Source organism: Dipodomys merriami, unplaced genomic scaffold (genome assembly GCF_024711535.1).
Source record: "Dipodomys merriami isolate MVZ:Mamm:240054 unplaced genomic scaffold, mDipMer1.0.p SCAF_68, whole genome shotgun sequence".
In the NCBI taxonomy this organism is placed as follows: Eukaryota; Metazoa; Chordata; class Mammalia; order Rodentia; family Heteromyidae; genus Dipodomys; species Dipodomys merriami.
Window position 1 is genome coordinate 2,882,968 of NW_027206268.1, and position 14,200 is coordinate 2,897,167.

Here is a 14,200-nt window from a genome sequence, read left to right on the forward strand (position 1 = left end):
CAGGACACTCCTAGAATGACCATCTTAGCCCCGGGGCTTCCCGCTCACCTGTCCTGAGGAGAGTGGCCTGTCTGTCTGAAGAATGACAAGTCCCAATCCGTGAGGAAGGGGCCTTGGAACGGCCAGTGTTTGGGGCTGAAGGGACTCAGGCAGGGATCGGGGAGCCATGATCAAACGTGAACCAGTCTTGGCAGAGGAAATGGCTGTGTTGCATGAGGTCCAATGTGGCCTGGGGCGAGAGGTCACAATAGGCCGAGTCTGATTCTGTGTCTACCCCCCCACACACACACACACTTAACTGGGCGCTGTTCTGCTGAGCATTTCCTCTCCATCGAAGACGGAGTGGAGAAGAGCCTAATGGGCTCCTTCTGAGAAGCTGTCCCCTGGGGTCCTAGGAATCCCCACCCCCTGCCCCGCCCCCTGCCCCCGTCCCCCCAGTCCACCTGGCTCTTCCCCGCACCCCTGAACCTATGATCAGCTGTCTCCCCTCCCTCCCCCTCGGTCCCCAGCTGTCCAGGGTATTGATTTTGCGTACTCCCAAGCATGAGGGGCCTGCGGAGGGGCGGCCATCTTCCCCCTTTTAACCCCCCTCCACCCTAAAACCAAGACAAGCACCTGCCGGCTGGGAGAGCAGGCGTGCCTACAGCCACATCCGCTCTGCCCAGCTCCCTCCCTGCCACTGTCCAGTGACCTCACTGGTTTTCTAGATGGTTCTCACGTGACTTCCAGCGTCCCCACCCACCCCACGGGTCATCCTGGGCACTTCCTTTTGGAAAATAACCCTGACCCGCTGAGACCAGGGCCTCTGACAATGGGAGGGAGTCTCCTTTGCTTCTAGAACTGCTCCGCGTCCTGCTAGAGAGCCCCAGAGGGCAGCTAGACCGTTTCTCTCCAAGCCTTAAGACATGGAAAGCCTTGGTTCGTGTGTAAGAGTTGTAGATTCTCCTGTGAATGCAGTCTCTCTCTCTCTCTTTTTCTCTCGCTCCCCCCACCCTCTGTCCCTTTCTCTGTCCCTTTCTCTCGGCTATACACGCTGTGACCCCAGCCACATTCGTGACCCCAGCACACTTGAGTTGGTTGCGAGGCCCAAGGGCTACGTGTGCAAATTACACCCGTCACAGAAATGAGTCCACGAGATGATTGTAAAAAATCGAAGAGGATTTTCCCCCCTTTTCTCAAGACACTTAACCACCAGAAATTCAAATCCATAAAGACCACTCCTGTGCCTGTGATAGGGGAATATGGCGGCTATCGATACCAAAATTAATAGCAGACAGTTTACACTAGCTGTGGTGTGAAGCACTGTACAGATGAGTATTAAAAACAAACCTGCCTGGCGTTATGGAGATGCATCCCATCTGATACGATGATGGCTGCCACCAACAATATTTCCACAACATTGGGCGCATGAGTACATCCCCCCCCCAGCTCCGTCTCCCCACTTTTGGCTCTACCCGGCTCTGCCACCGACTTGTTTCCTTGTTCACTGTCTGGTGATTCATCGCACTAAATACCGTTTTCCTGATAATTAAAAACTGCTCACTGGCAAGTGGCGCAGGAACAAGCTTGATGTGGGATGTAGACAGAAACACGATGAGCCAGAAGACAAATGACCTGTTCCGGCTAGCCCGTGGCATTTTTCTCCTCCTCCTCCTCCTCCTTCCCCCCTTCCTCTCTTCCTCTCATTCCCTCCCTCCCTCCCTCCCTCCTTCCTTTCCTTCCTTCCTTCCCTTCCTTCCTTCCTTCCTTCCTTCCTTCCTTCCTTCCTTCCTTCCTTCCTTCCTTCCTTCCTTCCTTCCTTCCTTCCTTCCCCTTCACTCACCATCTCCTGGGATTTGAGAAAAGGCAAGTGGTGCTTCAGGAGAGGGGTCTGGAGGTTAGGGGTGTCATCCCAAGCTGGAACGTGTGTGTGCATGTGTGAAAGAGAGAGAGGGAGGGAGGGGGGAGGGAGATTCTATGCATGTTGCATCCACCTGACCATTAGGACATGTATTCTGAATGGATGTGGTAGCCAGTCACCACTTCCTGGGCTCCAGGCAGCCTTCTCGGTTTCCAGTGAAAGGACTTTGGTGACAACCAAAGCCCCTGCCTGTCACACGGCACAGGTGCACACATACTTCCATCTGTGAGCCAGCCCGGTGGCCAACCTCTCCTGGTAAGAAAAGCACACTCCCCTTCCCCTCCCCACCCCTTATCCCCCCCCCCCATTTGGGCGCAGAGTGACACACACACAATCTTGACCTAGAGCACAGAGATAAGAGCCTCCCCCCTCCCCCTCCCCCGGCCCTGTGTTTCTTCTGGGAATCGCTCTTTCCCCACACTGGCTGAGACCAATATCTCTAAAGTGCATTACCTCTGGCTCCTTTCCCCCATCCATCCTCATCCCCATCTTCACTTGCACACCATTCATTTACAGCACATTCTAGGTTGTTTAATTAGCTTCCCGAGGAAGAACTCCTATAGGGTAGCTTAGCACACATGGCTAAAAGCCCTTGATCTCAAATAACAAGGTAGTCATTCTAACCGTTAACTCTCACAACCCTCCGTGCCTTATGTCCCCCACTACCCGCTCCCCCTCCTTCCACCTCTTTTCCTAAGCACCCCCTCCCTCCCCTTCCCTTAAGACTTCCCAGAACAATTGTGCTGATCATAGTCATGAGTCCATCGGTCAGGGAGTCCCTACTGATCACAGAGCTAGCCACAGAGCCAGGCCGACCACTTTGCCGTAGGATCTTCTACTCTCTCAGCCACCCCGGGCGGGAGATTATCACTGTGGAAACATCTCAGCTCTCTTGACCCAAGGGTAGATTAACTCTAAAGCTCATGGTCACCAATCCCCAATCCTAGAGCTGTCAAGAGCCTAAAAGACACTTGTCCCACTGCCTAGCAAGTGAGAGATCTCTCTGTCCTTTGTCCACCCCTACTAACGAGAAACCCCCTCATTCTTACGTGTTCATATAATCAACCCACTCCACTTGTCATCTGTGGAGTGGAAGGAATATTTCTGGGTAGTAGGGAAGATTGATGGGTTTTGTCCAGATTTTAGTCAGTACATCCCGAAGTCATCCCCAGGTTTTAAAAAAAAAAAAAAAGCACAATGAGCCAGGAGCTGGTGGCTCACATCTGTCATCCTAGTTACTCAGGAGGCTGAGATCTGAGGATCACGGTTCAAAGCCAGCCCAGGCAGGAACATCCGTGAGACTCTATCAACAGTGAACCACCAGAAAACTGGAAGTGGCGCAGTGGCGCTGTGGCTCAAGTGGTAGAGCACTCGCCTTGAGCTGAAGAGCTGAGGGACAGCGCCCAGGCCCAGAGTTCAAGCCTCACGACTGACCAAAAAAAAAAAAAAAGCACCATGTGTTAAGTATCCTAAAACCAGCCATATGGGACTCTAGGAGAGGTGTGTGTGTGTGTGTGTGTGTATGTGTGTGTGTGTGTGTGTGTGTGTGTGTGTGTGTGTGTGTGTGTGTGTGTGTGTTCGGTGTGTGTGTGTGTGTTCAGTGAGTAAGATACTTTGTCTTCCGGGAAAAGTCCTTTAGAGTAGGGAATCTATCTCCATTTGCTTGTTAAAAAAAGAAAAAAACAAAAATTCTCCTGTCCATTCTTCTCTGACTCTTCCTTCCTCCTTCGGGTTGTGGCCTAGCAATCCTCACCCTGGCTTCGATCAATTTTGGGGGTGGAAAAATACCAGGCCCTCAGAGTCCTCATCATCGGAGGGCGGGCTGTGGGGGAGGGGTGGGGACAGGGGGAGCTCCGCAGACCCCGAAATGGAGCCTCGGCCTGGGGCCACAGCCCCCCCCATGCGTGTGACAAGTCATGTGACCCTTCAGACATCCCTGGATCAGCTGACCACAGTGGACACACCCACCGCTCACAGCGACACCACGCTGGACCGCGTCCCCCAGCTTTTGTTGTCTCTTTTTTTTTGTTAACCACCCATCACCGTGAAACCAATTTCCACACTTGGCTTAATGACACATCGAACACGCTGAGAAATTACGTCTGTGAATGAATCCATTTGTCTCTCGGTTTCTGTCGACTACTTCCGTCCCTTCTCCCTTTACTTCCCAAATAGGTTATTTCTACAATGACGATTCTCGATTTTTGTCCCCCAAGCCTGCCTATCCATCTTGCCACCTGCGTACATCAGCGGCAAGGTCTAGATTCCTCTATGTGTTTCTCACCCACCATTTTCTCTTATTTTTCCCCCCCTTCTTCCAGGTGTGTCTGAACGCACAGGAGTTCAATGACCATTTTTCTTCCATTCCACCTCATTTTTTTTTCAATGTCAACATCGCTCTTCTGTGAGTTCTTTCTTTCACATTTTCTCTTTGGCTGTACTGATGGAGCACCTCTAAAGAGTTTTCTAGCACCAACTTCTATTATTATTATTATTATTTTAAAAATCCAGCCTCATCTCTCTTGTGGTCCTGGACCACAGCTGTCAGTTCAAACCTTAGCTACAGCCTGCAGTCAGGGGAAAAAAAAAAAAGTTGTCAAGTTGATAAATACGAATATCTGCCCTGGCGTTTTTACCACCGCTTTTCTAGCTAATGCAGTTGGGTTGGCATCAATCAGCTTCTTTGCTTCTTGTGGGTGCCTGCTGTGGGAACCCGTCTCGATCTATCACTTAGAAGTAATCGGTTCCACATTTCATCAAGAACTTGGCCAAAGAAGGAGGGTGGGGGGGGGGGGGAATAATTACAGAGGAGAACTAGAGGACAGAGAACCAGGCCAGAATGGTCCCGAGGGAAGGGAGACGGGGAAGCAGCCGGCCTCACGTGCGACAGTCCGGGGTACCACAGGGAGCCCCCAGCTAGCAGATCCCCCAACGTGTTGGTGATACCAGCCACTACTTGATGATCGCCGTGTTCCTCTTTGGGATGTTAACCCTACTTATCTCCTCCAATAAGGCTCCCCAGGGATGAAGATCTACATTGACCCCTTCACTTACGAGGACCCCAACGAAGCTGTCCGGGAATTTGCCAAGGAGATTGACGTGTCTTTTGTGAAAATCGAAGAGGTCATCGGAGCAGGTACGGCTCTCTCCCCTCTGTTCCTGTTGTCTCTGTCTCGTTGGCGTCCGGTTATCGTCTTCCTACCGTTCTCTTTCTAGGCCTTCTCTTGAGGCACACATGCACACACACACACACACACACACACACAAACCCACATCTCATTGGAAAGAGTTGTGGCTTTGTTATCCTGCAGAAGTCGAATCTGGACTTGGACAGCTGTGGCGATCGTGGGAAGCTGCATCTGGTACCCTACTTCCTGTCAATGATACACTTCCTGTCAATGATGTACTTCCTGTCAATGACACACTTCCTGTCAATGATGTGCTTCCTGTCAATGACACACTTCCTGTCAATGACACACTTCCTGTCAGTGATACGTTAATGGCGTCGGGCCGAGATTCCCTGTCATCTTTCTGAGTTCTCTTTCTTCCTATCGACCATATGTTCTTGGAGCCAGACCAGGGTCAGCATTGAAACCCCGCTCAGCGTAGAACCAAGCCCTGAAGGGCTTCCAGCCATCTCACCTGTAGACCACAGCTAGAATATTCTTCTTGCTTTTTAAAAATCAGGTTGTCGCCGAGTTGGTTTGATGAAATCTTCAAATCTTCCTGGCTCCCATCGCCAAGACACCATAGTCTTCTTCCCCCCTCTTAGGTCTGAGGTGGCTTTATTGGTGTCACCTGGGGAGCGAGCCCTAGAGTGGCATCTCCCAACGACACTGAAACTCAAGCACGCGTGGTCAAGGGACTCACCGACAGTCTTACGTGATCTTGAGGGGGGAGCGTCACCGTCTTTCCACTCTCTTAATGCACCAAAGGCTTCACCGTAAAGCGGACTGTGAATTGAGAAGCTTGGACCCTCCGGGCCGCCATTTTTATGTCTCCCGGAGGAGCTTTGTCCCAGCGCCCCCTTCATTCTCTCCCTGTGGCAGGTGTGGGTTGGGTGTCACCCCCACCCCTAGCCCTTCCCACCCAGGATCCAATGGGGGGGGCGGGGGAAGAGGAGGGGCGAGTGGCTAACCACCAGAACTGAACGCACAAGAATCGGTTCAGATTCTCCACTGACTGACATGAACCACGTTGCCCGAACCACGGCGTTCACGTCTGGGTAGATAATGTTCTCTTTCCTCCTTCAACACTGCCATATTTAAGGATCGTGCCTTGGAAGGCTGGAGAGAGAGAGAGAGAGAAGAGAGAGAGAGTCTGTATGTCAGGGAGACAGGTTTTCCATCTTGAACTCTCTTTGCCCGTGTTATTAATTGTTGTTATGGCTTGTGGTAATGGTGCTGGGCACTTTTAATGTTGTGAATTTATGTTGCGTGCTTGGAGTGATGTGTCGTGGAACCGCATTTCATCCCACGGAGCACCCCTACCCCGCCCCTCCCTGCCTTCGGTCAGGGGAGGAGGAAAGAAAGTTCTCACTTTATGATCCCGCCGGGGAACTGCCGTGTGGGCTGAGCTCACCAACTGCTGGATGCCCATAAAGACACAATTGATGGTCCCCTCCACCCGCCACCTTCCATCCGTGTCTCACACCCCGCCAGCGCCACTGTGTCTTGTGTGTACTGCGTTCCAGGAACGCTTCAGTCCTCTCCCGTGGGTCACGTGGTATTGGGGGAGCGATGCCTTTGGCCCAAGCCAAGCAGAGAGAGAGAGAGAGAGAGAGAGAGAGAGAGAGAGAGAGAGAGAGAGAGAGAGAGAGAGAGAGACAGACCCCTGCCCAGTCACCACACTACACCCCCCCCCCCCAGTAACACCAACTCAGCTCCTTATGATTCAGAACCAGCTCCGGGCCGGTGGTCCCCGTAGATATTAACTCTGTGCATAACAGGAGGTGATTTTCATCCAAGTCACTCTTGGCTGAGAATCCATCTTCTTCCAGTTCCTTCCCCCCCCCCCCGCCCCCGAAAGCCAGCAACCCTCCCTTCCCCCTTACTCTGCCTCACGGACATCTGGCTCCACCTTGTCCTGCAAGAGCCGGTGTGAATGGGAAATTTCAAAAGAAACTGTTTTGTCCTAAAGTAAGATTCATGCAATGTAAATGACAGTGTTCCGTTTGGCCACCTGCAAGAACTGGAACAGGGGAGGGGGGTGGGGGGGAATAACACTAGCTCTTACATGGTAAATCACAGAAACCAACACCGTGAAGGAAAGAGTCAGAAGACATTTTTCCTTCCTTCCTTCCTTCCTTCCCTTCTCTCTCTCTCTCTCTCTCTCTCTCTCTCTTTTCTCCTTTCCTCTCATTTTCTTCCTCCCTTCCTTTTTCCTTGGATGTTCACTCCCTTCCTTTTCTCATTCCCTCATCCTCATTCCTCTCCTTCCCTCCCTCCCTCCTTCCCTTCCTCCCTCCCTCCCTCCCTCCCTTCCTTCCTCCCTCCCTCCCTTCCTTCCTTCTTCCCTTCCTTCCTTCCTTCCTTCCTTCCTTCCTTCCTTCCTTCCTTCCCTCCATCTCTCCCTCCCTCATTCCTTTTCCTCATTCCCTTCTTCCTTTCCTCCCTCCTTCTATCCCTCCTTCCTTTTTTTTTCTTTCTCTCCCTCACTACATTCCTTTCTTCCTTTTCCTTCCCTTCTTTTCTTTCCTTCATCTCCTTTCTTCCTTTCCTTCCTTCCCTCCTTTCCTCCATCTGTCTCCTTCATTCCTTTTCCTCCTTTCTTCCTTCCATTCTTCCTTCCTTCCTTTCTTCCTTCCTTTTCCTTCCTTCCCTCCATCTCTCTTCTTCCTTCCTTTTCCTCCTTCCTTCCCTTCCCCTCCCTCCCTCCCTCCCTTCCTTCCTCCCTCCCTTCCTTCCTCCCTTCCTTCCTCCTTTCCTTCCTTCCTTTCTTTCCTCCTTCCTTCCCTCCCTCCCTCCTTTCCTCCTTCCTACCCTCCCTCCCTCCTCCCTCCCTCCCCCCTCCCTCTACCAGATTTTACCTAGTATTCAAGGTGGAGTTCCAGAAACGAGTGAATTGCTTTTCCCCAGCAAGGTCTCATGGTCTCCGAGGGTCATTCTTTCATAGCATCCACACAGAGGCACGCGGGAGGGGCTGGGTCTGCCACTTGTCCTGGGAGGATCTTGGAGAACCAGAAGCCCCACGGAGGAGATGGCCATCGGTCTGAGCCTCCTGGGATGAGCACTAGGAAAAAGTCTCAATGAAATGCACTAGAAAGAGAGAGAGAGAGTGGAGCCAGGCTGCGCAAGGCCCAGCCTCAGGCCTCTCCTTCCATTCCCGGGCCCACCGCGACGGGAGCATTTCCACCATGGGGACTGGCAGGTGCCCCAGGTCGTGGGCATTGCTTTCTGTCTTGACTTTATTTTCAAGACAGCTGGTGGTGAGACACTGTCTCCTCCTCACACACCAGCAGGTTGTTTGCGGGGACTTGCCAGGAGATGGTGCCTCTTTGGGGCCAAAGGGGAGTGAGGGGTTAAGGATGAGGTTCAGGGAGATGTTCACGCGTGAGATGCTGCCTCCTGCCCGTGAGGATGGATGCTGATGCATCCCCCCGATGCCCTGCAGCAGCATCTCCGTCCTGCAGGAATGACTCTCGCGTGCACAGAACTCGGTAGCACTCGGTGAGAAGAAGGGAAAAGATGGAGAGAGGACAGGACAGCCGGGAGCAAGTTAAACCCCCACAGCTGGAAGGACTCAGGGAGGAGAAACCTGAGTGGCCCCTAAAAGACAAGACAACTTGGATGGATTAAGGACAGGAAGGAACAAAGGCTGCCGGACAGGTAGAGCCGGCGGATGAATGTAGAGAGTAGCCGATGTCACGGCTCAAGCCTGTAATCCTAGCTGCTGAAGAGGGTAGAGATGAAGGGATCGAAGGCCAGACCAGGCCAAGGAAAGAAAGGGTGTCTCAGCCTTCATTCGACACCAAAGGCTTCGCATGATGGCCTACATTTTATGGTCCCAGCTTTCTCGGGGAAGCGCAGTGGCTGAGCAGGGTGGCTAATGCCTGTCATCCAAGCTAGGCAAGGAAGTACAAATAGGAGGATCTCAGTCCAGCCTGACCTGGGCAAACTAAGATATCCAGAGACAGTAGAGAGACTGGTGGGATGGCTGGAGGTAAGGACAGAAGGAAAACCATCCTTTTTACTTATGGTTAATCAAAATTTATTTTATCAGATAAAACAGCAGCTGATGTTTTAGAGAATGTTGTTTTTTTTAGCATCTCTGTAGAACTCTCACGGATATTCTATAAGAATATAGACTCTCTACATAGCTGTGTCTACTTACCCATCTGTGTTTATCAGTACGCGTCACTTATTTATAGGCACATACAAGGTACTATCCTAGGTGTTCATTTACACCATCACCTCGTCCTCCAGAACTCAGCTACATATTGCTGAGAGAAATGATCTTTCGTGGTATCTTGATGGCAGAGTGAAGCCTTTTTTGGCACTCAAGACATGGAAACTAGTGGTTGGGTGGGGGCGGCAAAAGCTGAGGAAGAAAAATCTAGAAACTAAGACCACTGGTGTGTCTGAGGATGTTGCATGAAGGTATAAAAAAATGAAACAGTAATTATGATCCAAACAGAAGGCTCCGGAACATTGGATATAATTAATTATTAATCACGACATAGTTATCTGTGTAACATCCATCTTTCTCCACAAGGCTCAGAGTTCTGCGAGACTCTAGGTGCCTTGGTTAGTCTGGGATTTGGCCCAGTGTGTCTCACTTTAATTAAATATTTGCTGTATAGTGTGATGAAGGTAAGGTCCCCTGGGGGTGAAATACAGCAGGGATAAAACTCTGGAGATGGGTGTAGAATTTGGGAGAATGAGACTGAAATCCTGAGTAGTGCTCTGCAAGTAGAATATGGGAAAGCCAATCGTGGCCTCTTCCCATTGAGTAATCAGGGCAATGGAAGTTTCTCTAGAAAGGATACTTGTCTTTGGAGACTATTAGTTCATTGTTACTTTGGGAGTTACTTCATAGGTTTTAAGTCCCAAAGCACTGGCTAATGGTTGATCAGTTAGACGAGTAGATTTGCCCCAGGCTGCCATATTGGATCGGTCCCGGCAGCATGGACGGATGGTGCTCCAGTGTTGTCGCTCAGTGTACCACCTGGATCAGGCACACAGCAGGCTTGAGTTTGACCCTTAAGGGTATGAAAGCATAGAAAGAGGTGTCACCAGGGAGTGTTCCAGGAGAAAACACATCCGCTGAATTTTAATGAATAAATCTGTTCCTTTACTCCACAAGCTACCTGTCTGGCCCTTCCACCAGGGCTGGGCTGGATGGAGGGGGTGAGGAGGTTGAGTGAGGACGGGTGGAGATCAGAGATGTGTCCTACATCCAGGTGGGGATGGGCTTACCACCCGGGGTCAGCAAAGGCACTGACAAAGGAGATGATGAGTTGGAGGATGATTTGTCAAGAAGGTGGCCAGCCAACCGAACTCTCCGGGGATGGATTGGCAGGGAGGGCCCTAGAAGAGGGAATCGTATAAACGTCTCATAACCGATGTAGCTAGCCCGTGTGGGACACTCGCCGTGTGCCTGGAACTCCCTTCCATTACTTTATAAGCCTTGTCTCATTTAATCCCGGTAACGGCCCCGTGAGTGAGAGTTTATGTTTGCAAGAGTCTGGGTGTATTTCTTGGAACTGGCAAGGAAATCAGCATTCAGAGAGAATAGCTTGCTGCAGGCGGCGCTGCCCGTTGAGTTAATGATGCAGCTCGAATCTTAAATGCAGATAGGGCTGCTCCAGCTCCGCCGAACGCAACCTCTGCACCCTCTGCCACTTTTCGGTTGCTATGGAAAAGAGCAGCTAAATAAATACACAGTCATGGCTCATGATGGCAAACTCGATGTAGCAGTTTGGAATACCCCAGCCTGTTTGCGGAGAATTACAATACTGCCTTTAGAATTCATTATCCCCATATGGCCGTTCTAGAAAGACCAGCCTACACTCGGGGGAGAGCGCATGTTCTGCATAGAACATATTTAGTCTTGTCTTAGTTCTAAGTGCAATTAGTTATGTTTCTTAAGAGGGGCCAAGATACTTTGCAACTTCAATAACACATGCTTGCTTATGTTATACGAGATCCCATATATATATATATTTATATATTATATATATAATATAAATATATATAATATATATGCTATGAATATATGTGAATATATGATATAAATCTCATATATAATTCATATATTCCATATACTTCATATATGTGAGTTATATAAGAATATATATCATATGAGATATATATTATACCACATATATATTTTTTAATTTTTTTTAATTTTTTTATTGTAAAGATACTATACAGAGGGTTACAGTTACATGAGTGAGGTAATGAGTACACTTCCTCTTGAACATTGTTACCCCCTCCATTGTTTTCCCCCTACCATCCCCTCCCTCCCTCCCTTCCCCAAGGTTCTTTTTTTTTTTTTTTTTTTGATTGTGATTAAGTGATTACTTAATTTCCGGAAATTCACAGTATTGTGGAATAATGATGCTCATTTAAAGTCACAAGTTCATTCTAACTTTCCTGGAGCAAATTGTCTATCACAGTCTGTAATATATAATGGTGCTCACATGTTATATACCATATATGTGATTAGCAGCATGGGGATATTTGGTAGTGGTTCAACCAGATGAGTGGGAGTTCTTTGTTTCTTAAGTCCTGTTAGTTTTGTCATATCACCTAACATTTTGGATTTATCATCCACTTATCAGGGAGACCATGTACTGTTTGTCTCTTCGTTCTTGGCTTACCTCGCTCAACATGATTCCTTCTAGCTCCATCCATTTCCCTGCAAATGCCATTATTTTGTCATTTCTAATGGCTGCATAATATTCCATTGTGTATAGATACCACAATTTTTGGATCCATTCATCTGTGGTGGGGCATCTAGGTTGTTACCATATCCTAGCTATTGCGAACAGTGCTGCAATAAACATGGAGGTGCACGTGTCCTTGTATATTGGTTCCTGTTGTTCAGGGTAGATGCCTAGAAGTGGTATGACTGGGTCATAAGGGAGGTCAATCTTTAGCTTTCTAAGGACCCTCCAGACTGCTTTCCAAAGTGGTTGTATGAGTGTACATTCCCACCAGCAGTGTAATAGCGTTCCTCGTTCTCCACATCCCCTCCAGCATTTGTCGTTGGCTGATTTGTGGATGTGGGACATTCTGACTGGGGTAAGGTGGTATCTCAGGGTTGTCTTTATTTGCATTTCCTTCACCACCAGGGATGATGAACATTTCCTCATGTGTTTCTTTGCCATTTTTATTTCTTCATTTGAGAAGTCCCTCTTTAGTTCCCTTGCCCATTTAGTAATTGGTTTGTTAGGTTTGGGAGGGATTAGTTTCTTGAGTTCCCTGTATATACAGGATGTTAACCCCTTGTCTGATATATTGCTGGTAAATATTTTTTCCCACTTAGTTGGTTGTCTTTCTAGCTTGGTTGCGATAGCTTTATCTGTGCAGAAGCTTTTTATTTTAAGGTAGTCCCATTTGTCGAGTCTCTCTCCAACTTGTTGTGACCCTGGGACTCTGTTCAGGAAGTTCCTTCCTGTGCCTATTAGTTCAAGTGTCTCTCCTACTCTGTCCTGCAGTAGTTTCAGAGATTCAGGTTTAATGTTAAGGTCTTTAATCCATTTTGAGTTGATGTTGGTGCATGGTGATAGGCTGGGGTCCACTTTTAGTTTTCTGCATGTGGCTGCCCAGTTTTCCCAGCACCAGCGGTTGAAGAGGCTGTGTTTCTTCCATTGTATGTCTTTGGCTCCTTTGTCGAATATCAGCTGGCTGTAGGCCTGTGGATTTATTTCTGGATCTTCTATTCTGTTCCATTGGTCTTCGGGTCTGTTTTTGTGCCAGTACCATGCTGTCTTTGTTATTATAGCTCTGTAGTAGAGTTTGAAGTTCGGCATGGATAGCCCTCCCATATTGTCTTTATCCCCTAGAATTGTTTTGGCTATTCTAGGTCTTTTGTTGTTCCATATGAATTTTTGGACTGTTTTCTGTATTTCAGTGATGTACGCCATTGGAATTTTAATAGGAATTGCGTTGAATTTGTATATTAGTTTTGGAAGTATTACCATCTTTATTATATTAAGTCGGCCTATCCAGGAGCATGGGAGGTCTTTCCATTTCCTAGTGTCTTCTGTAATTTCTTTCTTTAACTTTTTATAGTTCTCATTAAATAGTTCTTTTACATCTTTGGTTAGGTTAATTCCTAAATATTTTATTTTTCGGGAGGTTATTGTGAATGGGGTTGCTCCCTTTATTTCCCTCTCTTCCTGTACATTATCAGTGTATAGGAAGGCAACTGATTTTTGTGGGTTTATTTTGTATCCTGCTATTTTGCCGAAGTGATTTATGATTTCTAAGAGTTTGGGGATGGAGTTTTTGGGATCGTGGAGGTATAGTATCATGTCGTCTGCAAAAAGGGATAGTTTAACTTCTTCTTTCCCTATGCGGATCCCTTTAATATCTTTTTCTTGCCTTATTGCCCTGGCTAAGGGTTCTAGGACTATATTGAAGTGGAGTGGAGACAGTGGGCATCCTTGCCTTGTTCCTGATTTTAGGAGAATTGGTTGTAGCTTTTCCCCATTAAGTATAATATTGGAAATGTTTAGAAATGTTCCTTCTATTCCTATTTTCTCCAGAGCTTTTAGCATGAATGAATGTTGAATTTTGTCAAAGGCCTTTTCTGCATCTGTGGCGATAATCATGTGATTCTTGACCTTGGCTCTGTTGATATGTTGGATTACATTTATTGACTTATGTATGTTAAACCATCCCTGTGTCTCTGGGATGAAGCCTACCTGGTCATAGTGAATTATTTTTTTTATGTGTTTCTGGATTCTGTTAGCTAGAATCTTGTTAAGGATCTTTGCATCTGTGTTCATCAAGGAGATTGGCCTGTAATTCTCCTTTTTGGTTGGGTCTTTGCCTGGTTTGGGGATGAGTGTGATATTGGCTTCGTAGAATGAGTTTGGGATAGCTCCCTCCTTCTCTGTTTCTCTGAAGAGCTTGAGGAGTATGGGTATTAGTTCTTGTTTAAAGGTCTTATAGAATTCTGCTGTGAATCCATCTGGTCCTGGGCTTTTTTTTTGTTGGAAGACTTTTGATAGCTTCCTGTATCTCGTTATAGGATATTGGCTTATTTAATTGGTTAACTTCTTCTTTGCTCAGTTTGGGCAACTTGTATTTCTCTAAAAATGCATCCATTTCTGCCCGATTTTCTTCT

The 14,200-nt window shown here is 48.1% G+C and overlaps 1 protein-coding gene across 2 annotated transcripts in view; it reads left to right on the forward strand.

Moving 5' to 3' along the window:
* The window catches only part of Ephb1 (EPH receptor B1), a 337,284-nt gene that overhangs the window by 276,285 nt on the left and 46,799 nt on the right, over window positions 1-14,200 (forward strand). For both annotated transcript variants that reach the window (XM_070005466.1, XM_070005465.1), the window contains one exon: window positions 4,914-5,036. In XM_070005466.1, the coding sequence (XP_069861567.1) occupies window positions 4,914-5,036 (123 nt within the window). The remainder of the gene's footprint in view (window positions 1-4,913; window positions 5,037-14,200) is intronic.